The 25,090-nt window shown below is 48.4% G+C and overlaps 1 protein-coding gene across 1 annotated transcript in view; it reads right to left on the bottom strand.

Moving 5' to 3' along the window:
- Positions 1 to 25,090, bottom strand: part of Myo10A (Myosin 10A) — a 159,166-nt gene that overhangs the window by 104,019 nt on the left and 30,057 nt on the right. The window contains exons 2-9 of the mRNA XM_070524149.1: positions 24,828 to 25,090; positions 22,394 to 22,482; positions 21,228 to 21,291; positions 17,612 to 17,721; positions 11,880 to 11,954; positions 9,453 to 9,717; positions 6,232 to 6,345; positions 4,611 to 4,772 (exon numbers count right to left, since the gene is read on the bottom strand). The exon at positions 24,828 to 25,090 is cut by the window's right edge and continues 139 nt beyond it. Of these exons, the coding sequence (XP_070380250.1) occupies positions 4,611 to 4,772; positions 6,232 to 6,345; positions 9,453 to 9,717; positions 11,880 to 11,954; positions 17,612 to 17,721; positions 21,228 to 21,291; positions 22,394 to 22,482; positions 24,828 to 25,090 (1,142 nt within the window). The remainder of the gene's footprint in view (positions 1 to 4,610; positions 4,773 to 6,231; positions 6,346 to 9,452; positions 9,718 to 11,879; positions 11,955 to 17,611; positions 17,722 to 21,227; positions 21,292 to 22,393; positions 22,483 to 24,827) is intronic.

Raw genomic sequence — 25,090 nt, 5'->3', positions numbered from 1 at the left:
GACTGCATAACATTTAGTCGCAGATGACATCACAAGCGGCGCGTTTATATCGCTTTACGCCTCCCCCCCCCCCCCCCACCTCAGTGTCTACGGAGAACCGAACAATCGGCATGTCGCATAGAGTCGCGCGTCGAAGGGTCGGAATGCAAATCGCGCCGTTGCCGTCGTACGATCGTTGTTAGCGTCGTCGTCGTCTTGCTACTCTCGTCGCACTACACATGCATGCTCGCGTCACGCACACAGAACTGCTTGCCTGACTACGCGAACACGGCAGGTCCGTCGACTAAGGCTTGTGGAAACCTATACTATGCTAGATATAGCCAGTTACCAAGGCAATGCTTCGTATAGCAAAACGACTCCCGCAGTTCGTGGAATCTGATTATATATATATATATATATATATATATATATATATATATATATATATATATATATATATATATATATATATATATATATATGTATATATATATATATATATATAGAAAGAGAGCGAGAGAGAGAGAGAGAGGGAGAGAGAGAGATGGAAATGTCACACACATATATGTTTATATATGGCATTTTGATGTTTTTAAATCTTGGTACTTTGGTTCATGATAGTTGGGAACCTTGCATATATATATATATATATATATATATATTTGTTGTTGCTCTACGTACTGTATTTCTAATGTCGTATTTATTTTCCATGTTGCGTGAATATTGGTTTCATTGTACTGATGTTTATTTTTTCAATTCCATACTTCTATGTTACCGTACTTCCCCCCCTTCTTACACGATGGCTTCTCGAAGGCCGGTAAAGTACATGTAAATAAATAAATAAACAAATAAAGGTGTCATTTCCATCTCTCTCTCTCTCTCTCTCTCTCTCTATATATATATATATATATATATATATATATATATATATATATATATATATTATCTGAGCGAAATATAGTCAATCTTTACCCTTACATGAGGCGGACCATTTGCGTGCTGCATCTCGAAAGTTCATGCGGTGAGTTGAGGAAACAAAATGAGCACTCAAGCAGACTCAAACAGGGATAAAACAGCGGCTGATGGCAGCAGGGGCAGTGGCAGCAAGAGCAGAAACGGAAAAGAAAGAAGGAAACATGAAAGCAACCAATTTTCACCGTCTCTGTAATAAGTGCAAAAGATCACGATTTTGACAACAAATCCAGGCTTTTCTGAAAAAATTTTTAAGCATTCAGTGTATTTAGATAAAGGACTTACATTCTGCACCAAACTCTTTTACGTGCTTTCATAATTGGGAAGGCTGCGACGTATTCTGAAAATTACATTCAAATGTATCATTGAGCAAGGCAGTCCGATGACGGCGTCTGCTTGAGATAACATGCACGCATATGATGCGAGACCTCGGCTCCAATGGCACTCGTGCATTGTGGATGCTACGTTGGATACGCTCCTTGAATACCTGACTCTGCTTAGGCAGTACGGTGAACCTTCTTAGCGCGTGTTGTATGTGTGTGACCCTAGGCGTACCGACACCGCTGTAAGGGATCGATTTTGTTTGCGGTTGGACGCTGGCTGCCGGCGTGGTGAAACAGTTGACCCAGCGCGCACTGACGCCCCATTTGGTGATCGCTGTCTCAAGGGACGTCGGACAGACTTCGTCGCGCGTGCGGTGCTGAGTCCGTCATGTCGGATGATAACTTTGTCGCGCCTTACAGCAGTCTACCTTCAAGAAAAAAGAAACAGCACTGATTTTCCCGGGGGAGCAATATGGGTCGTAGTAGAGGCCGGGCTTGCACTTTTCAGGAACATTTGTGAGTGGTCCCCGTTGAGTGAAATAAACGCACAGCGCCTTAGGAAACACGGTTGAACGCGATTGCCTGATGTCACGCCGTAAGGACGATTGGCTTTGCGTCTCGCCCACGTTAGGTTAGGTTTATGATAGCTTATGTTACGTTAAATTAGCTTAAAAGGCGTTAGGGTGGCACGGCGTATTCTCACAGCGGTTACGCCGTGAGGATTAATGTCTTTCTGTCTTGGCGTCGTTAGGTTAGGTTAACGTAAAACCTGATAGGGGGCGCGGCGTATTCTCATAAAGGTTGTAGGGGCGTCTAGCATCGCTGGCGTCCTTTCAGCCGCTCGCGTTCAACCGCGTTTGCTAAGGCGCTCTGCGTTCTAGACTTCAATATATGCGGACCGGCCTCTTCCACGGACCCTACTGCTCCCACGGAAACTTCTTCGATGTTATCGCCTGTATCACCGCGCCGGCAGCCAGTGCCGAAGCGTTGAGAAACTCGACCCCATGCCGCAATGGCGGCACGCCTGGGGACAAACTCCGTAGTGCCTAGTCTTACTTACAGGCAGAGTACTCAGAAGACTTTCCGTTAAGCCCTCAGTAGCGACATATGTTACAATAGCCTATAAACTTATAGGACCCTCCAGCTTGCACCAGTTTCGCTGCAGAATTGGAACGTTTGACAGGTGTATTGTAGTGTTAAGTGCAACAAAAAAAAGCCCCTACATGAGCTTGATGTTCGGCGCACGTTCCTTATATCTGAAAACACCAAGAATATGTGCCTGGAGTATACTATGCGACAAAATACTTCTCTTTTCTTGGCTAACTGGACTGTCGAAAATGGCTGACCCGAAGTTCCCTGGGGTCATGAACGCACTGCTGCCCCATCGCGGATGCAAAAGATCTATATTCAAGGGGCAAAAGCCCCCAACATTTTCTCTCTCGCACCCGCTCTTACTCGCGCATGCGCGCAAACGTCCGGCGCCTGCGCGAGTGCCACGCCCCTCTGTACTTTTTTGGCGGACGCCGTAGGGAGGCGTTGCCGGCGCCCGCGTGTCTTGAAAACGATCTGCGACGTGGCCAAACAGCGCGCCCGCGCGGGCCTCATCTTCAAAGCGATCTGCGATGTTTGCAGAGTTCGCCTATAGTGCCGGTGGCTGCGTACGTGCTGTGCTTTCGACATTTCGTTCTCGTTGAAGCGAGAGATGCGGGAAGGTCCAATTCACTTCCTGCTGCCGCGATTCCCAACTCCAGAATTTTGACAGCGAGTTTCCACACTCATCGAGCGAGATGTATTCACGTTTACCTGCGCGCGGGTCACACCGCACTGGTTAATTTAGTCAAAACACGTTGGCGGGCAAGTTGGTTTGAATCCACGATAGAATGTGTAAGCGCGACAGAACAAGGACGTAGAAAGAAGCACGCACGCAAGGACAGCGTTTCTCTGTGTGTGTGTTTCTTTCTACGTCCTCGTTAGGTCACGCTTACATATTCTGTCATTGTTAATTTAGTTAGTAAGCGAAAGTTTACAAGTTCATACGGCCGATAAAACTACTATCTTTACTTCGTGCAGCTATCTAATAATTTGCTGTCGCAATCGGTGCTTCACCTTTCGGGCTGAACTGCGAATTGTTTATTACCTAGTCTTTCACGTTTACGATAACACTATTCAATGCACTCGCTGATCATTTTTCTCTGTTAGTTTGGTGCGTTAGAAAGCCTGTACACGCGTGTTTTCTTTTTATTTTTGTTTTACTTTGGTCACGTAGCTGTTGCAGCATTCGCCGTGTTCTAGGAGTTTTACAAATACGGACACACTGTACTGTGCCATAAGACGTGGCCTTTTGTTAAACTCTCTCTTTTGGGCACGAGGGACCGAAAATTCGCCTTTATATGTAAAGGGTTCTTGACATAAAAACTGTTTGCGCTGTAAACATTTTTTATGTGAAGTATGCACCAACTCGCCCAGAAAGAAGTTTGAGTAAAGGGTTCCGCCTTGTCAAAACTGTTGCTTTGTTCTTCCGCTCTTTCTTTCTTTTTTGCCTCGGATCGCTTTACGAAAATGCGCTTTGAGCTTTAATTGCCTACGTGTCAAGTTCCCATTGAGTCTAAGGGAAATCAATTCAACGTGAATTTTCCAACGAGCACTCTCGATAGATACTTAATTGACTGAACATGAGAAGGCGTCAGTTGACTCACACTCGATACGCTTTTAATAGGCTAAAGTTTAGACCACGTCAATTGAGTCACACTCAGCTCTCACTGCTTCTACTGCATCTGGTTGTGTCTACTGTAATGGTTGTGTCATTCGACGCTGAGGTGAAGTTACGTATGTTAACGCATGGTGCCCTACGTAGGACAGTAACTAATGACGTGCTTATTTGTATGGTTTTGTCAAAGTGCATGACAATGTTGTGTTTATTATGATAGTTCGGTGAAAGTGTATGACCATGTGAACAAACGGTGTGTGCCTCTGCATGTCGTCTTTGCCAGTATGGGGGCGAAGGACTCCCTCAAGCCATCCTTGAATGGCTTTTCCCTTTACTTTCCATCACATCTATGTGATAAACCAACAAAGTGTAAGGAAGAAGTGCGCCGTGCCGAGCTCCACAGCCGGATCGCCAGCGCTACTGAAGTGGGACTCGGGCTAGACGCTGTTCCTGGTTTTTGACTGGCTAAGCCTACGCTGTTGCGTCTTCTTGTCCGCGTCCTTCGTGTCGTCCACAGCCGTGTCGGACTTCTTTGCCATACTTGGTCATCAATCAATCAATCAATCAATCAATCAATCAATCAATCAATCAATCAATCTCTCGAGGCAAAAAAGTAGCAGGGTTCTCACGGGCTTCCGGTGGAAGTAGACGTTCCCCAGGTGCAGCACGGCGGCCAGGATGCGGAAGATGGCGTCCTGCTCCTCGGAGCTCATGCCGAGCACCTGCATGGCCGAGAGCAGCGACCGGAAGTCCTCGGCGTCGTCCTTGCATGCCATCTCGATGGCGCCACCCTGCAATAAATAAATAAATAAATAAATAAATAAATAAATAAATAAATAAATAAATAAATAAATAAATCATTCGCGGCGACCGACGCAGGTATCAGAATTGATCTTCCCTGCGGCGAACGATTCGAGCAACGTTACCGTGCGCAGCGGGTCGATGTTAGTAATACGGCTATGTCGGGACACTAGGTCAGGTTATACGGCAACGTTGAGCTTACGCATTGGTGGCATTATCGACAGTCCTTGCCCTGCTGGCTCGATCACCTCGAAACGATGTCGTTGTGTGAGTCTAGGTAAGAAAGCTTTAGCATTACGGCACTACCGCGGACATGCGGAGAGGTGTTCGTGCTACCGAACGTACTTGCAGTAGTTTTCCAGATGGAAATATTTACTGTACGCCTAAGCTGAACGCGAGGCAACGCGATCAAGCGCGCGCTAGGGTAAGAGGGGGGGGGGGGGGGCAGGTGAGCGCACGTCTCCTATATATAGTCCAGCCGTGGCTGTGAATGACTGTGTGCGGGGCTGCCGAGTGTATTCGCGACCCATGCGTCGTATCTTGGGGGCAATCTACGCAGTGTGGAAAGGCTCAGGGCGAGCCGAGATGGCTGATAGCTTCGCGCGCGCTGCGTTCCCGCGCGCCTAGTGTTGAAGGTCGGCGCAATCTTGAGTTTCCCAGAGGGGGTGAAGCGAGATGAAGCACGAAGCGTTCTCTCCCCGCTGTCGGCGTACTGATCGGACCAGCGTTCTGACAGCCAGTGTTCGTGGTCGTCGAGTAAGATCTGTTCACGTTTGCGCGTGCACGCGTGACACGATGCTTGTTACTTGAATTGGCCACGGCGGCCGCATTTCGATGGGGGTGAAATGGGAAAACACCCGTGTACTTACATTTATGCGCACGGTAAAGAACCCCCAGTGGTCCGAATTTCCGGAGTTCCCCACTACGGCGTGCCTCATAATCAAATCGCGGTTTTCGCACGTAAAGCCCCATAATTTAATTCAATTATTTGAAGGGGTAAGGGAATCTTTACTGCAATAAGGCCGATAAAAGTACGTGTGTTACTTCGTGCTCTTGTCTAATACTTTGTTATCGCTGTCAGTGTCAACAACGTTGAGGGCGAAACAATGACTTCTTTTTTAATTCAGAAATTTACGTCTATACAAATGATTATACCAACCACTTATTTCTCATAAAAGGTGAACGAATGCGCTCTTCATATTAATTATATTACGGCGGTTGGGCGTTAGCTTTAAGAATGGTTTATACTGCACCTTTCAAACAAGCCGTTTCTCGCACCGCGCCTCCAGTAAGTTGCTGTTCATAATCAACTTAAGTGACAAAAAAAAAGAAACGGCTGCGTTAACCTTAGGTGCACAGAACTGCACCGATAGGTGGGCGAAAACATCCATAGGCAGCACGTGGGAGACCATGGCTCAAGAGAGCTACACCTTTAGCAGCAGGAAGTACCTGGTTAAGGTAAAAGTACTTGTCAGCCGTCTGGAGACCGTACTTCTCCTTGTCCTTATCCGAAAGGCCGGCCAGGAGCTCGTAGAAGACGTGGTAGTTGCGCTCCTCGGTGGCCTGCAGCACGGGAAAGGCGGCGAGAACGGTGCGATAAGGCAAGGAGTCAGTTTTACTGCATCATCCCAACACGACATCGCGAAATTGCGACGGGGCGACACTGAGAACATGTCTTTAATTGTTCAAGAAACGGAACTGTATTCTCGAGGCACGAAGTTCCTATAAATACCGGACTTATAAAGGAGACGGATAACGTAAAAATATTCGATTGCGATTTTATTCTGAACTACCGATGTCAAATTTACTCAATCACCAACGAAATCCTCGGGTGGTGAGTAGCAGTGTTATCGGAACCGCGCCCAATCAACCGCTCTCCTCGTTTAAAGGCGGTAACTTTTGTTTGCTTTGAAAGCGAATAACATTATTCCTATACCTTAACAGGACATTTTTATCTAATTGGCTCACCAAAGGCCAGGAGCATGCATAAGCGGAGAGGATGTCGGTGAATGCGACCTAGCGCAGTGAAAGTAGACAGCCGGATGGGGAAGGCGGCGCCTGCGATTGGCCCGATTCCCTTTGCTTCGTTTGCGGCGGTTGATGGAAAGTCGCCGCGTAAGGTGAAAAATGCCTTTCTAAAATGGTTCCTCAGCGAAGAAGAGTTAACGGAGCGATGTCATATACGTGCCGAAAGGGTTCAAAAACGTTATACCGCCACAGAATATTTCTTTTTTTATTATACGCAGCGAAATATATTCTGCCTGGCAGCACCGAGTTGCCACAGTGAGTTGCCACAGTGCGAACTTTTATTCCGTTCAGAACGGGGCAGTCAGCGGCTATTCCGAAAAAAAAATTCAGTTTTGTTCGGCATATTAATGCATATATATTTAGTACATACACGTCGCTTTGGTGTCCTGAGTTCTCGCAGTTTTTTTTCGCGCGTCGCCTGACAGCAAGGCGAAGTGGGCGCAGCCCGAAAGATTCCGACCAATAGTGGAGGGCTGATGGCAAAAAGGCGTAGAACCTGAAATATTTCTATTTTTCCTTCGGCCGGGTCTAATCGCGCACAGTCAGTGCGTACACATCATACGAGATGGGGAGTTTTCGCCGTTTTCGTAATGTGGCGTGACAGAGAGGCGAAGTGGGGCTGGTGACCTGGGGCGCTATAACGTAAAGCTATTCCAAACTTTTCTATTCCAATTCTGCAAGCAGCCCTCCGCCATTGGTCAAAAACTTTTTTGAACCACCCCCACTTTGCCTATCTGTCACGCGACGTCACGAAAACCGCGATAGCTCCCCATCTGATATGACCTGAACACACTAATTATGCATGATTGGAAAGAACAAAAGAAAAACGGTTGTTTATGATTCGACGCCTTTTGCCCATTAGCGCTCGGCTATTGGTCAAAAGTTTTCGGGCAACACCCAATTCACCTACCTGTCATGCGACGTCACAAAACCGCGAGAACTCACCACGTCAAAGTGACGTGTACGCGTTAAAGATGCATTAATATGCCAAACAGAACTTAGTTTTCTTCTGAATAGGCACAGGCTGCCCTATTCCGAAAGGAATAAAAGATGGCTGCCGCCGATGGCTCAGGCGCTGGCTACTCTCACCAACCGGAGAGCATGGGTTTATTTGCGTATTATAAACTTTTTGCATGCCCGTGTAACGTTTTCGAGCACTTTCGGCATGTTAACAACCTCGTTCTGCCAACTATTCTTTGCTGAGGATCCGTTTTAGCGGGCATTCTTAACCTTCCGCTGCATGCCGTCGCTATTTTCGACCAGCCACCGCAAGATAAGTAAGGGAAAGCAGACCAATCACAGACGCTGGCACCACCCTCTTCATTCGGTTATCGATTTTCATTGCGCTGGCTTGGCCCCATCGAATCCATCTCCACTTGAGCGTGCTCCTCTCCTCTAGTGAGTCAATTAGGTAAGACAAGCCGCTCAGTGTAGTCAATGCTATTCATTTTTAAAGCAAACAAAAGTGACTTCCTATACGAGGAGAGCGTTTTATTGGTCTACTCAGGCAACCCTGCGGGTCACCGCCCGATGCTTGCGTGTGCGGTAGCGCAAATTTGACGTCAGGAGATTGGAATAAAAACATATTGGAATAGCTTTACGTTATAGGGCCCCTGGATAATGTTTGACCAATTGTCGTGGAGGGCTAGCGGCGCAGAATTGCGATGGAAACAGATCAGAATAGCTTCACGTTACAGCGCCCCAGGTCAAACTCAAGAACACCCTCGAATATCATAGACGAACGCGTACTTCCAGTGACACGCAAAAAACGATTCGCTGATAGATATGACTGCACGCCCTGTCTTCGTTAATTTTTGTCTTCTCGCAGTAAGACCGTTGTAGAGTTAACGCGTGTGTCCCCGCGTTCGTTTTATTTGAAAGAGAATGTTTCCTGAACGCAAAATTTTAAAAATCACGTTATGGTTCGTCAGTGCGCCGTTACGCGTCGCCACCAGCGACAGTTTTTTTTTTTCATTCGTTCATTCTTTATTTACAACGTATTTTACAAAATACAAAAGCATTAGAGGTTCCTACAAAAGTCACTAAAGGAAACTTCGGCGCTATGGTGAGTTATGGGAACTGCAAGCTCCGCGTTTCAGCACTGGTTAACAGGACTGGTTAGCAGGACTAAACAGGGTGGTTAACCTAGGACTGGTTAACCACCCTGCCTTTCGTTTATCGTTCTCTCTCTCTCTCTTGCCGGGGATCTGTTCCTGTAAGCTCAAAGCGGTCTCCCACCCCCTTCCCCCAGTGTAGGTTAAGCAATCGGGCACAGTCCTGGTTAACCCCCCTGCCTTTCGTGTATCATTCTCTCTCTCTCTCTTGCCGGGGCTCTGTGTCTATAAGCAGCAAAGCGGTCTCCCATCTCCCTTCCCCTTACCCCGGTGTAGGGTAGGCAATCGGGCACAGTCCTGGTTAACCTCCCTCCCTTTCGTGTATCATTCTCTCTTTCTCTCTCTCTTGCCAGGGCTCTGTGTCTATAAGCAGCAAAGCGGTCTCCCTCCTCCCTTCCTCTTCCCCCAGTGTAAGGTAGGCAACCGGGTTCAGTACTGCTTAACCTCCCTGCCTTTCGTTTATCATTTTCTCTCTCTATCTTGCCGGTGGTGCCTGTGGCTGCGAGGGGCAAGGCAGGCCCCGCTCACCTGCGTGACGATGCGCGACTTCTCGAGCAGGTAGTCGGTGGTGTTGGCTCCCGTGATGACGCCGTCGCGGAAGAAGAGCCGCAGGTACTTGCCGAACCGCGACGAGTTGTCGTTGCGCACCGTCTTGGCGTTGCCGAACGCCTCGAGGAGCGGCGAGGCCTCGAGGATCTGCTCGGTGACCAGGTTGCTCGGGCTCCGGTTCACCGCGGCCAGGTACTGCAGCGCCAGCTTGGTGCTCTCCGTCTTGCCCGCGCCGCTCTCGCCGCTGCGTGGGAGAGGGGAGGAGAGGAGGAGGGGGGGTCAGAGAGAGACGTGAGAACTCAGTGCGAAGTACGCGGTCGACAGGTGGTGGCGATTTGAACACGTTTGGCGCTGCGTATTATTGTCGAATGGACGAAAGCCAGTGCGGGAACACTAAGGGACGCGGAGAAGCGCTGCACATATCCAACCAGGGGATCCGGAACCGGAGGTGGAAGGGGGGGGGGGGGGGGTCAGAGAGATTCCGGGGCGTGAGATGTCGGTGCGAAGTTCGCGGTCGACAGGTGGTGGCGATTTGAACACGTTTGGCGCTGCGTATTATTATTGAGATCAAGAAAAAGAAATGGGCATGCATGGGCAGGAGGAGATGTAATGAGGAGGGACGATAACCGATGGTCCTTAAGGGTTACGAAATGCATTCCGAGGGAAGGGAAGCGTAGCAGGGGGCGCCAGAAAGTTAGGTGGGCGGATGAGATTAAGAAGTTTGCAGGGACGACATGGCCACAATTAGCGCGTGACCGGGGTAGTTGGAGAAGTATGGGAGAGGCCATTGCCCTGCAGTGGGCTTAACCAGGATTATTATTATTATTATTATTATTATTATTATTATTATTATTATTATTATTATTATTATTATTCGGGTCGCGGAGAAGCGCTGCACATATCCAACCAGGTGCTCCGGAACCGGAGGTGGTGGTGGTGGTTGTGGTGTGGGGGGTGGGGGGGGTGCACTGGGCTAAAGCCCTGAAGGCTTCTATTATCGTAAAATGCGCGTTTATTTGAACGAACTGGAGAAATAAATAATTCGTTTACGTGCAAAGAAAGAGAGGGGGGAAGTGATGCGAGCTTTCGGCTGTTTTTCAGCTTCGCAAGGCTCCCAAGAAGATGTTAGTATCACTAGGATTACGTAGGGGTGTTGGCGGGCTAAGGACGACAGGAATTGCTGTAAACTCCTTCGTGAAGTAAGGATTGGCTCGCCATGCACGGCTTCGCACGAGTTCTCGCACGGCGGTACGGAGAGTGCATTTATGCTTTCGCTTGCGCTCGCAAGAGGTCGCTCTGGTAAGCCGGCATTATATCGCACACGCGCACGAATTAAGACTCCAGTGTTAGCAGAAATACGACAGAGACGGTAGTTGCATGTTTTACGCTAGCCTGGCAATAGTTTCTGAAGTGAGCGACCACGCCTAGCTATCAGAGCCCCCCCCCCCCCTTTCCCATGTACCCTTGTTTCTTCCTCGAAAGTTCCCTACCGAGACCATCTCTACTACTGCTTTAAGGATAAACAACAAATCAAGAAAGCCCTGGCGGGCGCCAGAGTTGAGGTATTTTAAGCTTCAGCGCACGTGCGTATCCTGTTGCTACGTAACAACCTGAGCTAACAACCTGAACAACCTGAGCTGTTGCTACGAACAACCTACGTAACAACCTACACCGACGCACTGAGACTTGGTATGTTTCCGACAGCCCCGACGTTGCCTGAGACGCCAGCTTCGTCTGATACAGTTGTGTCGGTTCCCATCAAGAGGCGCTGCCGTCTCCGCTACTCTGAGCGCCAGGACCCGTAGCACCGTCACGGAGCCGGCCACACTGCGTGAAGCTTTGAACTCTAAAGCAGCCAGCCTGCGGTTGAGTCATCTTTAAGAGACTCACGTGTAGCCGTATGCTTGTACAGACTGACGTGGAGCGGACCCTGAAACCGCGGCACACATAGTGTAACACTTCATGACAACGCAGCCGTCTATGATCAAAACTTACATGCGAAGGCCAGCACTGTTCGGTACAGAAAGCAAGTGCCTGCCCTCGAAATCAAGCGCAAAAATGGCTGTGGCTTAGCTAAGGTTAAGCCCAGGATGCGAAGCATACTAGCCTTTAATTTAGTTCTTGAACCACTGTTTAGCCTGGTGAACTGCTGTTGCTTGGCTATATTTGGTTCGGCTAGACGAAGAAACAACTCATGCAGGCGAGCTCACGAGCTGAGACCCGGCTATGTAGCTACGCGGCCGCAAGCGAGCGCACGAGTTGAGCCTCCGCTTTTGCAGCTGTTATGACGACATATGGTAGCTATACGCGGCCGCGCGCGGCGCAGCAAGAAAGAGCGTGGTTGTGCGGCAAGTATGCTTCGCATAAAAATAAGAGAGAGAGAGAAAACCAAAAGCGTGCGTTCACCTGATGACGATCACCTGGTCCTCGCTGTCCTTGCTCATCTTCGAGTAGGCCGCGCTGCTGATGGCGAACAGGTGGCTGCGAAAACGAGTCCACAAACAGAAACGTCGTAAGGAGACTTCTGGGTCAGAGTATTTCGCTACGCCGTGCGCGTACCGCACACACTCCGGTCAAATGAATGACCCAGAGTGACGAGACCTCGAGAGGAGCTTGTCCCTCCGAATAGGGGGAAAACGAGTAGAACGAACGTGAAACCGACTTCGCCCGCTTCCCTTCGTTCTTCGAAGCGGCGAGAAGGAAACCGGTATATATACCTGTCCTCGGCTACTTGCTCGCGGCAGAGGAGGACATCGTCGTCGCGTCCGAACGTCGCACTATCTATCGTTTCGCCCTCGCGGGCTTGCCCCAGTCCATTCCCGCGCGAGCCGTATCGGACCGAACCGCACCAGAGACGCTTCGACCGCGACTCGAACTTGCAGCGAGTGTCGTCTATTCCTGCTTGTCTTCACTGTGTCCGTGTTTGTGCGCTGCTTCACCAGCAAGGTACTATGATCACTCACCAACTAGCCCCAACTTTCCACGTTACTGAACTCGCACTTCGCGCCCGCTATCTTTCTCGATCACCCGACGACAGTTCGCACACGAGCGGTGGTGTACAGCCGGCGACCACTGAGAGACGAAAATGCCAAGACGTCCGTGCTTGCGTGCACGTGGCAGAAAGAAGCGAGCTAAGTAGACTGGCGACGACGTCTGAGGAAGGACGGAACGATAGGAGTAGGGGGAGGGGGGCGGTGTCAGCTTTGCAAACGGTCAAGCTGACAAGTTCTCCACTCGAAGCTGCTGCTTCGCTGCAGTGCCCGGAGGCCAGGGCGTACTACGTACCATCTCCTCCCCAACCCGCAAACAAACAAACAAACAAACAAACAAACAAACAAACAAACAAACAAACAAACAAACAAACTTTCTCTCTTGTACGGTCAGTGCAATGACACCACACATCCTCCTCTCTCTCGCACCTTTTGTAACGTACTCACGAATCCGGGGATGGGTTCGGACAATACGCCCCGCAACGCTGGCACCCTCGTCCGCTGCCTCCCTAAACCGCTCCCCCCCCCCCCCCTCACTCCTTCCCAGACAGGACCCACATTGTGGTCTTCAAAGGGGACCCCGACTTGTCTTCGCGGTCTTAAATGTTCAAAGCTGCACCTGCCCTCCCCTCCTACAGCAAAGAAGGGTAAAGGGGAGTAATCCCGCAAGACGTTTCGTAGAGGTAATTATGACGAGAGAATCCAAAGAGAACAAAAAAGGAAGAACAAGCATGAGTCTCGGAATGTTTCTTCACGGCCATGACTTTGCGCTCGGAGTCACTATGGCCACTAAAGGGCTACTAAAGGGTCACTAAAGAGGAATATCAATTTCAAAGCAGATTAGTGAGTTGCAAAACTTTTTGTTGGGCTAGTTGGTGCATTACTGAAGTACTATAGCACCAAACAGACGACGTCCGTGTCTCTTCTTGTGTCGTCTGTTTGGCGCTATAGTACTTCAGTAGTGAGTTGCACTCCTTCCCGGCGCGGTAGCCCAGTGGTTAGGGCGTTGCACTGCCGATATCGAGGTCGCAGGTTCGATTCCGACCACGGCGACCGCATATAGACGCGGGTGCGAAATGAAAAAAAAAAGAGAAACACTCGCGCACTTAGATTTTAGGTGCACGTTGAAGAATCCGCTGGTAGTTGATTATGAGTTAATCCAGAGTCATCCACTATTCGGCGTGCCTCGCAATCAGATGGTGGCTCTGACACGTTAGAGCCCGCGATAATAGAATTTAACTTACGCTTCTACAACACCAAAAAAAAAAGTTGTTTTTACAATGAGGGTACCCTCGGCCAGACGCGAAAGAGCGGTTCATTGTTACTACACCTACTGATTCATTAAGAGATCGTCTACCAGCACACTTTTCGTTAGTGAAAAAAAAAAGAAGGTGTTGATCTCAGTGATTCAAGCATTTTCTTATATTTTTTTTTTCAGGAAAACGAAAGCGACACCTAAGAATTTCTTCAAATGCTTTTGTCTTATTGCCCGTATTTGAACATTGGCAGGATAACAGAAGGTCCCTTGCGTGGTCTGCCAAGATATGCTCGAAACGATGCTTGTTACCTGTTACAATGGTGAAAGTGTACCCAGCTCGCCGATATGGCTCCTTGCTTTGCATTTAAGACGGCGGCACCGAGAGTCAAACGGTACATGAGACACGTCAAAGCACAGCAAGGTTCGAAGAAGCACAGAGCAAAATTATTTTTAATACGATATTTTTTGTCGTTTCGTCCTCGTTAGATAACAACTTTTTTTCCTCCCCCTTTTTTTTTAGACTGATGGAATGAACCAAACCGAATCGAACATTTCAGGGACCACATGGCATCTAAGATCTTCCAAAGCTGGTTTGAAGGCCCGAACGAGGTGCCTATGTTTAATAGCTATGTTGACCGAGATTGTCAGTGCGCCGTGTGGTTTTTCGTAACACGGACTGCACCAAAAAGTTCGGGTGTGATTATATCATTTCTGCTTTGAAGATGGCCCACTGTAGAACGAGCACTTAAATTTTTTTGCTGATTCCTAGTGATTTTTCATGCACGAAGCTACTACTATTTCTTTATGACATCTAGCAACACAGGACGGGGGCTGCAACATCACACTGACGTTCAGGCTCTAGCTTCTCGTGACCGTCTATAGCTTGACGTCTAGCTAGCGTGACGTCTAGCGTGACGTCTAGCTTCTCGTGAAGCGTCTGTACTCCGGTATTGTTAATAGTTTACTGATAAACAAGAACGACATTGCACTGTAATCTAGTGCATAAATGTGTAGTGAGAAATGTTCTTTGCTTGCGATGCACTTGACATCGTCCTGGTCGGCGGCAGCTTCGCTTGCGGTAGCCTCCGAGATCCGTGCACGTACGTCACCATTCTCGGAGTCCGCTGGGCGAGCACTAACGCCGCAATGAATTGCAATGCGCCGAAGCTGCGCGACCGTGCTGAGGTAAACACCCAATCAAAAGTCGATTCCAATCCGGCTGCCACTCATCTTGATCATGAATGCCGTTCAGGTGCATAATAATGCGAGTGAGATGTACGTAACAGGAGGCATTATTATTATGTATGAATGTACTACTGCTATTCTTGTATAGTATCCAATCATTATGTGCTCTTTCTCTACAGAATGTTTCAGTACCCTTCATTGATGAGCTGTGACATATTGCTCATGCTGTATTAGCATAATATGAGTTATCAATATGAGTAATTAAATTTCTTTCGCCATGCAATCCATCCCGCTTCAGTTTGTGATAGGAAAGCACTTGCATACACTTTTTGTTCTGTGCATTTTGCATCTGAATGATGCTTTCTACTCTGCATTATTTTTTCTCGAGTTCTCCTGCTGGTTGATGTAATTGGCTTCGTTGTGTGTATTATTATGTATGAGTGTACTACTGCTATTCTTGTACAGTCTCCAATCATTATGTGCTCTTTTTTTCTATGGAATATTTTAGTACCGTTCATTGATGAGTTGTGACAGGTTGCTCACCCCTGTAATAATCCCCATGGGGGATTCACAGTATTCTATAAATAAATTTTAAAATGTATTTTGGACGCCATAGAGTTTTCTCAAAGAATTACTAGAGAGATCTTTAGTATCTATAGGAGAGCGTCCGCAGGAGCTGCAAGCATTTAAGCTTCATTCTGCATGGGCAGGTGCGTAGCCGGGGTTTAGGGGGGGGGGGGGGGGGGGCGAAAACTCGACACCCACCGAATTTCTGTGTGGCAGGATAATTCGCGTATAACTACGTACGAAGACACCTGCCTGCTCCCGGTCAATTGCGTACTGCCCCAACCCTTGAAAAAATTCTGGGTGCACCATTGAGCATGGGAATGATAGCACGTGGATTTCCCTAGGCATTCCCCGTATGGCTTCAAAGCACTGCGTGATATTGCAAACTGATTCTTTCCGACAAAAGTATTGCGATATAAATGCCAGACTTCGCAGGGACGACGCACATCCGCAGAGTCTCATTGCCTTCTACGTGTTGAAAAAATGGAGTTGGTTAGAAATGTGGACCGGCAAAGGCACATTAAACGTACTAACTAAACTCACAAGAGCACCTAATTCCCCAAGCACGAAAATTAGACAAATCCGTCTACTAACTATAATTTACATGGCATTTGTGAAGGGTCGAGCGCCAGAGTTGCCTCCAGTAAATTTCATGGGAAAGTCTACGCTGTACACTCTCAAATTACGCCGTATTGTCGAACTGGCCATCTTGTCAGCTCTGATTGGCCCACAGGGTTGTTGCGCCCTCTCTGATTGGCTTAAAACGCCAATATGGCGGAATTTGATCGCGCGTCGATAGTATAGCATCCGGGATCGAATGGTTCAGTTCCCGAAGTAAGCGAAATTTGTGCTGCGCATACACTATTTGACGGTATCCCTGCAGACCGCCATCACGAGCTGTTGTAGCGGGCGTATGCCGATAGTAGCGATTAATCAAAGCACTGCAGTCGACTCGTGCAAAGTATGCAAATGGTTGTAAGGATTCTGTGAGTTTTTTTTTTCTGACCATGCTAATTTTACATCGGTGCGTACTGAAACTGGGAACTAGTTTGTGCAATACCCAATGCGGTGGGGATCGTGAGTCAAATTTAAAAAAAACGTATCTGAATAGTTCATGTTCCTCTCGCAAAATGTCGTTAAGTTCTGTTCACATTCGCACTGAAGTATTTTCTCCTTGAGCCACGTGTACCAGAGTAAAACTCTTGCTTGGGCTAGTTGGTTCATGCTTGAATGCGTAAAGAGCAGGGCCCGATAGACATGGACAGAAGAAGAACACAAGCGACAGGTGCCGGTCCTGTCGTTTGTGTTCTTCTTCTGTCCTGGTCTATTGCGCCTTGCTCTTTACACATTGAAACTGGGAACATATAACGAGATAACAAAGCAATTTTATCTAGACCGCAGAATATACAGCACACCTCACAATAAGCTCACCAGGCCTCAAGCCCTCACGTTCAGAATGCTTCAAACAAACACGTACCCCACGCAGAACAGACTACATCACTACATGACTGACCTATACAAAACATCATATTGCGAAAATTGCCACAGCACACTAGACGTACATCACTCGCTCTGGCCGTGTGGTCGGACCCCCGCAAACAAGGATCAAGACTCCGCCAGGCTACAAGAAGCGTTACGCAGCACGGACCTGGCGGAGCAGCTCTGGGCCGTCCAGCGAGCCCACGATGCGGCCAGGGCCGGAGTTACAACTCCCGGTGCCAACGTGGGAGTAGCCCGCTCTATGGGACCTTGCGTCCCGTGGCTCGCAGGACCTTTCATTAAAGTTATTCAATCCAAAAAAAATTTACACATTGAGAGATATCAATCAATTGCGAGAAGTGTAATGGCATCATTACTCTGGATCACATGCTTTGGCAGTGTCCTGTGACTTTCACAGACTATGACAAGAAGAGAGACTGGTGGCAGCGAGTCCTACACAGTAGAGGTCTTTTCGATCAAGTACAGGCCGTCCAGAAGGCCCATGATGCGGCGGTAAGGTTAAACCTTACTGTCCCGACGTGGGAGCCACCTGCGTCAACCTAAGGGTTGATCTTCAGGACATTAAATAAAGTTCATCATACCATACCATTGAAGTACCCGAGTAGTTAGTCATGAATCAGGAGGCTTGTTATACTTACGGCGGCAGCGTTCCGAGGATCTGCCCCTGGTACTTGTTGACGACGTCCACGCCATACACGTCGAACATCTTGTACGGATTCACGGCCACCAGGATGCTGCCCGTGTAAGTCTGCGAACACAGGGCGTGAACACGTGTGACGCATTGCGGAGGAAAGAAGGGACCCACAAGTCGGCGTATACGTGTACAATAAGTGAAAACGCAGAGACCAAGACCACGTGACGATTAGTGCTTTCGAGAACCTATCACGGCGATTCAGCCTTCTTTTCTCCGTACCATTTAAACTGCTTGTTATGCAAGTGTGCGTGTTTTGAAGGGCAGTTTCGGCGACAGCGAACCGATAAGTTTCGAAACACCGTTTTTCGACTTTCACACATCGCAAAAGTGCACACGCTCTTTCCCTTTATAACGTTGCACTTTCATATTGGCGCTATAGCAACAGGACATAACCCGAATAGTGCATGCTTCCGCATCTGCACTGTTGTTGCTGCAGTTGCTTTCCATCAACCATAGACACTTTGCCAATGTGCACTGCGATACAGACATTGAGACACATCATCTCTCCATTATTTAATGGCGTTTAATTTTTATTTGAAACGTAGCGGCGCTTCAGTATAGGCATCTAACTATCAGCAAGCTTCACAACGTATCGTTAGATTTGTTCTAAAACTTTACTTTCTCCCCTTGCCAATTCTTCGTATTAGGCCAAATTGACTGTCATGCAATCAAACACAACATTTATCCAATCAACCAATATAAAGAATTGCTCTTCCGTTTTGGCAATTTCGCATTGCACTTCATGCTCTTGCACGTCGACGGGCCATTGCATATTGGCAGTTGCAAGTTTTCCTCCCTCAACTGCAGCACGCTTTTACGATGTGCATCGCGACTGTTAAGTTTTGCCATATCTGAGATTTGGCAAATTTTGAATACACGTTTGCCTGACCAGCAGGTTTCACAACTCGCTCTTTTCATGTTATCGCACTTCGTGTTATCGCACTTGGGCATTGTAGTTTCAATTTAACACGACTTTCGGGCTATTGCACTATTTCTGCAGCAGAGTCAAGTGCGATTAAACACACTTTCACAATTTCTGTTGCACATTTAAGTGCGAATGAAGGCACTTGCACTATTTCTGTTGCTCGCACGTTCAATTTTAGTCCGTACTGCTGTAAGGTAGGCATTTTCTTTCAATTTCTTTTTTCAGAAGTAGTTTAGTTAGCATAAAGAAACATCAGACATTGAACGTAGTTGCATTACTTCTGTCGCATGTCCAATTTTAGTCTACTGCTGCAATCATCTTTCAATTTGTTTTTGCAGAAGTAGTTTAGCATGAAGAAACAGCAGGCTTGTGCGTCCATGCTAAACTACTTCCGTTGCACGTTCAAATTCGATTGAACGCGCTTGCACTATCTATATTACACATATGAGTGCGATTGAACGCGCTTGCACTACGTATGTCGCAAATTCAATTTTATTCTACTGCGCTGTAAGCTAAGTATTTTCTTTCAATTTCTTTTTCGGAAGTAGTTTAGCATGAAGAAACAGCGCGCGCGCGTCTTCATGCTAAACTACTTCTCTTACTCGTTCAAATGTGATTGAACACGCTTGCACTACTTTAGATGCATATTCAAGTGCGACTCAGTGCACATATGGTTGCACTATTTCTGCTGAACGTTCAAGTTCTACTGAACTTTGGCCTCCTAGTTGCACTTGCACAACCCCAATAACGCACTTGCATTCACACGTATCCGCAAGCATAAGTGCACTAGTATACTTTGAACGCTGCTGCTTCATGCTAAACTAATTCCGTTGCGCGTTCAAACGCGATTGAACGCGCTTGGCCTAAGCCTGTTGCACGGTGCGGTTGAGCAGCAGTGCGGTTGGACTTTAGCCTCTTAGTCGAACTTGCACTGCCTGAACAACGCATTTGCACTTGCACGTGTCTACAAGCACAAGTGAGCAGGCCGGCGTAAAGTACGAATTGTGTTTCTCTACCGCAAAGGGGCCTAAACGACGTACGCTCGAAAGCTCCCGCACGCGCAACCCTGTCAGATGTGGAAGGCCCGTCGAATCCCTCCAGCCTTCCTCACCCCCCCCCCCCCCCTCTCGCGCATGCGTTCTCGCCTGACGGCACACTGTAGTGACAACGCCACGTCCGATCCGGAAGCTCGAGCTGTTTTCCCATTGTTTACGAAGCCGCGGGCGCCGGTCGACCACTGCGCCAGGAACGCGGCCATCGCCGACTGCATTCGTCGCGCGACAGCGGAGTCGGGAACTGTTGCAACTTCACGTGCTTTCGAAGTGCGCGCACCTTTTATCGCCTCATCTTGGGATCCTTCAGAGTTCGGACCGACCCGTCGTGGTTGCTCAGTGGCTATGGTGTTGGGCTGCTGAGCACGAGGTCGCGGGATCGAATCCCGGATACGGCGGCCGCATTTCGATGGGGGCGAAATGCGAAAACACCCGTGTACTTAGATTTCGGTGCACGTTAAAGAACCCCGGGTGGTCGAAATTTCCGGAGTCCCCCACTACGGCGTGCCTCATAATCAGAAAGTGGTTTTGGCACGTAAAACCCCATAATTTTTTTAAAGAGTTCGGACTATCACTACTAACACGTGCTCACTCCTATCTTCCTGCCACTCGGCTACTTATAAATACGCCCTACACCTTTGAATAAACGTTCGTTTTGTTCTGCCGACTACGCTGACGCTTCACTGGTGTGGCGTTACCGCGAGCACGCCATGGCTATGCTACAGAAACAACCGTGCAACTCACTGCAGGACAGTCCGTGCGGCTACACGAAAAGTGCACATCGACGGTCTCGCAATTTCTCGATGCGATCGTTCGTAATGTGGCTCCGACGACCCGAACCAATTGTGCACGTGTGTGACATTTATACGTGCCCTAAAGATATGAAACGAAATGTAAAATCGACTGGACGCGGATCGTCCTGTCGTCTTTCGTGTCTGGCTAACGTACCGCAGCCGTATATAGTTTTCTATGTATATAGCGTCCGCCACGGCTGCGGGATAACATCGTCAGTTAGGAACCCGTTGCCACCGCGGAATTATTCGCCGGTAAAATGCGGGGATACTTATCTATAGAAGCATCGCACTGCGAATTGTCGTGCAAGTGACGTGCAACTCTTTAGGTGACCCAGCTGACGTGGCAGAATTGCGTTGCCTGGCACTGTTCTTTTTTTTTTCTAATAATGCACCGGATGCACCCCACCAAATTCTCATACATGTGCCGATATTGCGATGTACCAGGCACCCTCCAACACATGGTGCTGGTGTACCCACACCGCGAGAGAAACAGTCAATATGATGCCTCAGAGCCTCTACAAGACGCTGAAGAAACGTGGGAGGCAATGTCAAAGGCACAGAGCCTGAAAGATCAGCGAAGTCTGGTGTACCGGGCCCGGACTGCGGCGTTAGCCAACGGCTTTCTGGACTAAGAGAGCCGCCGACCTAGGGCGAAGAAATAACACTTTCTCGCTGTTTCTCACAATAAACGTTCGTTCCTCATCCTTTAAGGCCTGTTTTTGCTAAAAACGATCACGTGGTACTCCGGCAATTTTTCGCAGTAAAGGGAGGCCCATCGAGCGAACTTACGTATATCTTTTCTTTGTCGTAGCGGATCTTGAGGTTCCACAGGAGCGCCGCCTCGCTCAGGTCGCTGTAAAAAGATAAACGTACACACCTGGTCGTATACACATTGCTTCGTCACACAGGGTGCGACGCGCGCAACATTGGCAATGCTGTCGAGAGTATCTTTACAGATGTAACATGAACAGAAGACTTCAACAGGCCATGATACTACGGAATTTTCAGTCGTGCGAAGGGGTCATTCAGTTCTCGTATAAGGTAGCTTGTAATCGAAATATCTCCGGGAGTTGCCTTTCCCCCAATGGAGCGAGATCTAAATTACACGCTCACAATAATTGTGATGTAGACGATAAATAGTTCTAAAAGGAATGAACATAGTTACACAGGTGGATACCGTAGACTTTGTATGTACAGTTGTTCGCAAGTATTTTTCGTCGACGTGAAAGGTGGCAACCACAGTCAAGACCAAAGTTATGAGGTTTCTCTATTGAAGCATGGAAATAATGTCTGCACAACAGGACTTCAGGCAAAGCCAGAAAAAGTTAGCATGATATACATTTTGCTACCAGGTAGTCATTGCATAGTCCAATTGCACAATCTGGTCACCATATAGCTTGCTCGCTGCCTTTTCCACGTATGTATCGATCGTCCCACGGAGGTGATCTGAATTATGAAATATGTCCTGCAATCAAATGATAATGATCCTGGTCGGAGTGCCAGTACTTCAGCGTAGTCAGGAGAGTGCCTCAAGTGAACAGTGCAACGAGCATTGTGTAAAATCATCGCCATGGTGCTCCATCCGAAGTATGTGGTGATAAATTTCGCATTGAAGGAAGGCAGCCTGTCATGAAGTGAAGGACTCCGAGGCTGGTTGCTGTCCGAAATACCACCTGTCAGTTGTTTTATGAAATTATGTGCGCATGAGATGCACGAATCCGGATTACCTCTTGCGAGAGCCGCACACAGCTTCGTCACTATAATTGTTTTGTTTTGAGTGTACGTGCGTGTGTGTGCGTGCTATTAACACCATTATCTTTCGGTGCTGCAAGCTAAAAAAGAAAGCGCAGGTATCGGTCGTCTGTACCTCCTTGCTGTGATTCGAACTGCTTGGTTCGAGACCCTTCTTTAACAAACGATGCTGCCTCGTACAGACCACATGTCACGTGACTTACGCCAGTTTGACCATGTCCTCGACGCCATCGGTGCCCAGGTCTTGCCTCTTGCGCACGGTGGACAGCTTGTGGATGGTGAACGTTTGAGCCTGCGTGAAATGCAAACCAGAACATATATGTACGGACTCATTAAAAAAAAAAACATATGACTTGAAAACAGATGCCTATATATTACAGAGCTCTCACTATAGTGGCTGGAGGAGGGCGAACCTGCCCTAGATCAATACAATGTGGTCAATATTATTATGTCTTCCGCGATTCCGCTTAGGTAACTGTTCCCAAGTTTTCAAACACACTAGTAAGCCCGAACAAAAGCTTACTTCGATCATAATCAACTGGGAAGAATCATTCCTATGGGCGCACGTTTGTTCTTTTCACGATACTTTCTGGTTCATCTGATTCGACCTAATTATAAATTATAGGGCAAAATTACCGTTTCGTAATTTTTGGTCACCACTTCTCGTGCACCGAAATTGAAGAGCTAGTTGTAGTGAGAGAGAGCAAGGATAGGAAAGGCAGGGAGGACAACCAGACGAGCGCCCGGTTCGCTACCCTACACTAGGGGCAAGGGAAAGGGGAATAGAGAGAGGGAAGAGGGAGAGAGTGAGCACTGAGTGCACGTGGGAGGATGCACAGGCACACTATAAGCGGTCTCTTAAGCCGGTGCACTTCAAGTAGTGTACCAGTGCAAGAATCGCCCTTTGTGCCAGTAACGGGTGTAGGGAGAGAGTGAGGGATGTAGTAAGGTGTAGTAGGGTGTAAGTAGCGGTGTAGAGCTAGTTATAACTTTCACAATTCAGGAAGGAGTAGAGAGATGCTGCAGACGCAGGGTCTCAATGTTCCTCGTTAGCAGCAAGATGGCAAACTTGTGGAAACACCTCTCTAACTTGACCTCGACACCAACCGCAGCGCGTTGTGCTGCACAGGTATCCTGTCGACCAGGATTTTTTCACGTTCGCAAACATTCCTCATCGTTTCTAGCTTGCGTAACCTTTATTTGTTCGCCGCTTCTGTATTCACTGTGCGACTGCAGCAAAGCTTCCCTACATGTGCGGTTGACACGCGGTTTGTATGTTACACCATATCTTCAATTGGTTGTTTTATTCGCCTGAACACTATACCTGCCCTATGAAACAAGAGTATTCCCGCACCCACTACATCGATCATCGACTCAAGCGCGGTGACGCTATATTGTGACGAATTGTGACTGCACACTGTGTGACGTAGGACTGTACGGTGACACTGCGTAAGACTAGGAACGCCTTTGCGGGCTGCGTGACAGTGCCCACAGAAATAGTTCGTGTGTACGTGCGTGTGTGTGTTTAGGTTTCTTTTTCTTTTTTTTTCTCTTTTTATCCTTCTTTCTTTCTCACCTATTGCATCCCCTTGCCCCTCCCCTAGTACAGGGTAGCCAACCGGAGATAATGTCTGGTTAACCTCCCTGTCTTTCCTTTGCCTTTCTTTCTCTCTCTATCTCTCTCGGCAGTGGGCTACATGTGCGTATGTTTATCTCTCTATTTGCTCATTTTGTCATATTCCTGTATGGTCACTGGACAACCAAATGTTGCGGAAAAGCTTGCGATCAAGGTTACCAACGTTTGCAACATCATTAAAGAAGCCACCGTCTCCAAGCGCGTTCCGTACACTGTAACAATCGGCGGGGCGCCAAGTTCTATGTACGTATAACAGTATTAGCCCCCTCTACTCTAATTTACAACGATAAACTGAGACTAGTTGGACGGCCGTGTAACGGCCCCTTTAACTTCGTTCAAACAGATAACCTGCACAAAATATCTGTCTCGTGCATTGTCGAGAATGTAAAGAAAGAAGTAGATGCGAGGCTTCGAAATTAAATAGTTGGTAGTGAACGTTAGTCCAGTCTAATGCTTTCCAATTTGGTTCTCGTCTTCGTTTCACGTCTTTCATTAATGCACGTGATGTCTTTTCGTTTACCCACAGAAAGACATCACGTGCAGCCAGGTCGAGATAACAGCGTGAAGGGCGCAAACACATGCACGTGCAACTTATCGCGTGCGCGCAAAAAAATAAATAAATATTGAAAGCCGAACGAAGCAGGTTCATGATCTGTCATGTTCACGACAGGAAGATATCCTCTTCCCCTGTCGTAATCAGCTACCAGCCTTCCTAAGTGTCGTCGAGTACCTCGACTCGTCGGGGCTCTCGGCGGGACTATAGGACATTTCTACAAGGACGGATGGCCTAACGGCCATCCCACCATCTCGGGCTTCCTGACCGGCCACTACTTCGCTTCCATCTCTACGACTCTCTACCTTTCTCCCTCCTACCCTCTCTCTCTCTTTTAAGCCCATCCCCTCCACCCTGCTGGCGCTGAGCCGTGCTCCCGCATGGGTTACAGAAAATGGCGCGAGCCTTTTCTCCTTCCCCTCAAGAACCACTTCTCTCATACACGTACCTTCCCGGAGACGACCGCCTGGACGGTGACGACCTGGGCGGGCTTGGAGAACTCGACCACCTCTCCGGGCAGGCTGTAGCCCAGACCGGGATCGAACCAGACCAGCTGGCCCGGCTCGAAGTCCTCCATGGGGGACGTGGCGACCATCGAGGAGGAGGAAGACGGGGACGACGACGTCGGCAGCTGCTGCTGCTGCTGAGACGACGGGGGCCTCGGCGAGCCGCCGCCCCGGTCGCTGGCAGCAGCCGGCCCTGGTGTTCGCC

This window comes from Dermacentor albipictus, chromosome 8 (assembly GCF_038994185.2).
Source record: "Dermacentor albipictus isolate Rhodes 1998 colony chromosome 8, USDA_Dalb.pri_finalv2, whole genome shotgun sequence".
NCBI classification, from domain to species: Eukaryota; Metazoa; Arthropoda; class Arachnida; order Ixodida; family Ixodidae; genus Dermacentor; species Dermacentor albipictus.
The sequence above is the reverse complement of the archived record's forward strand: the minus strand, read 5'-3'. Positions and strand labels throughout refer to the sequence as shown.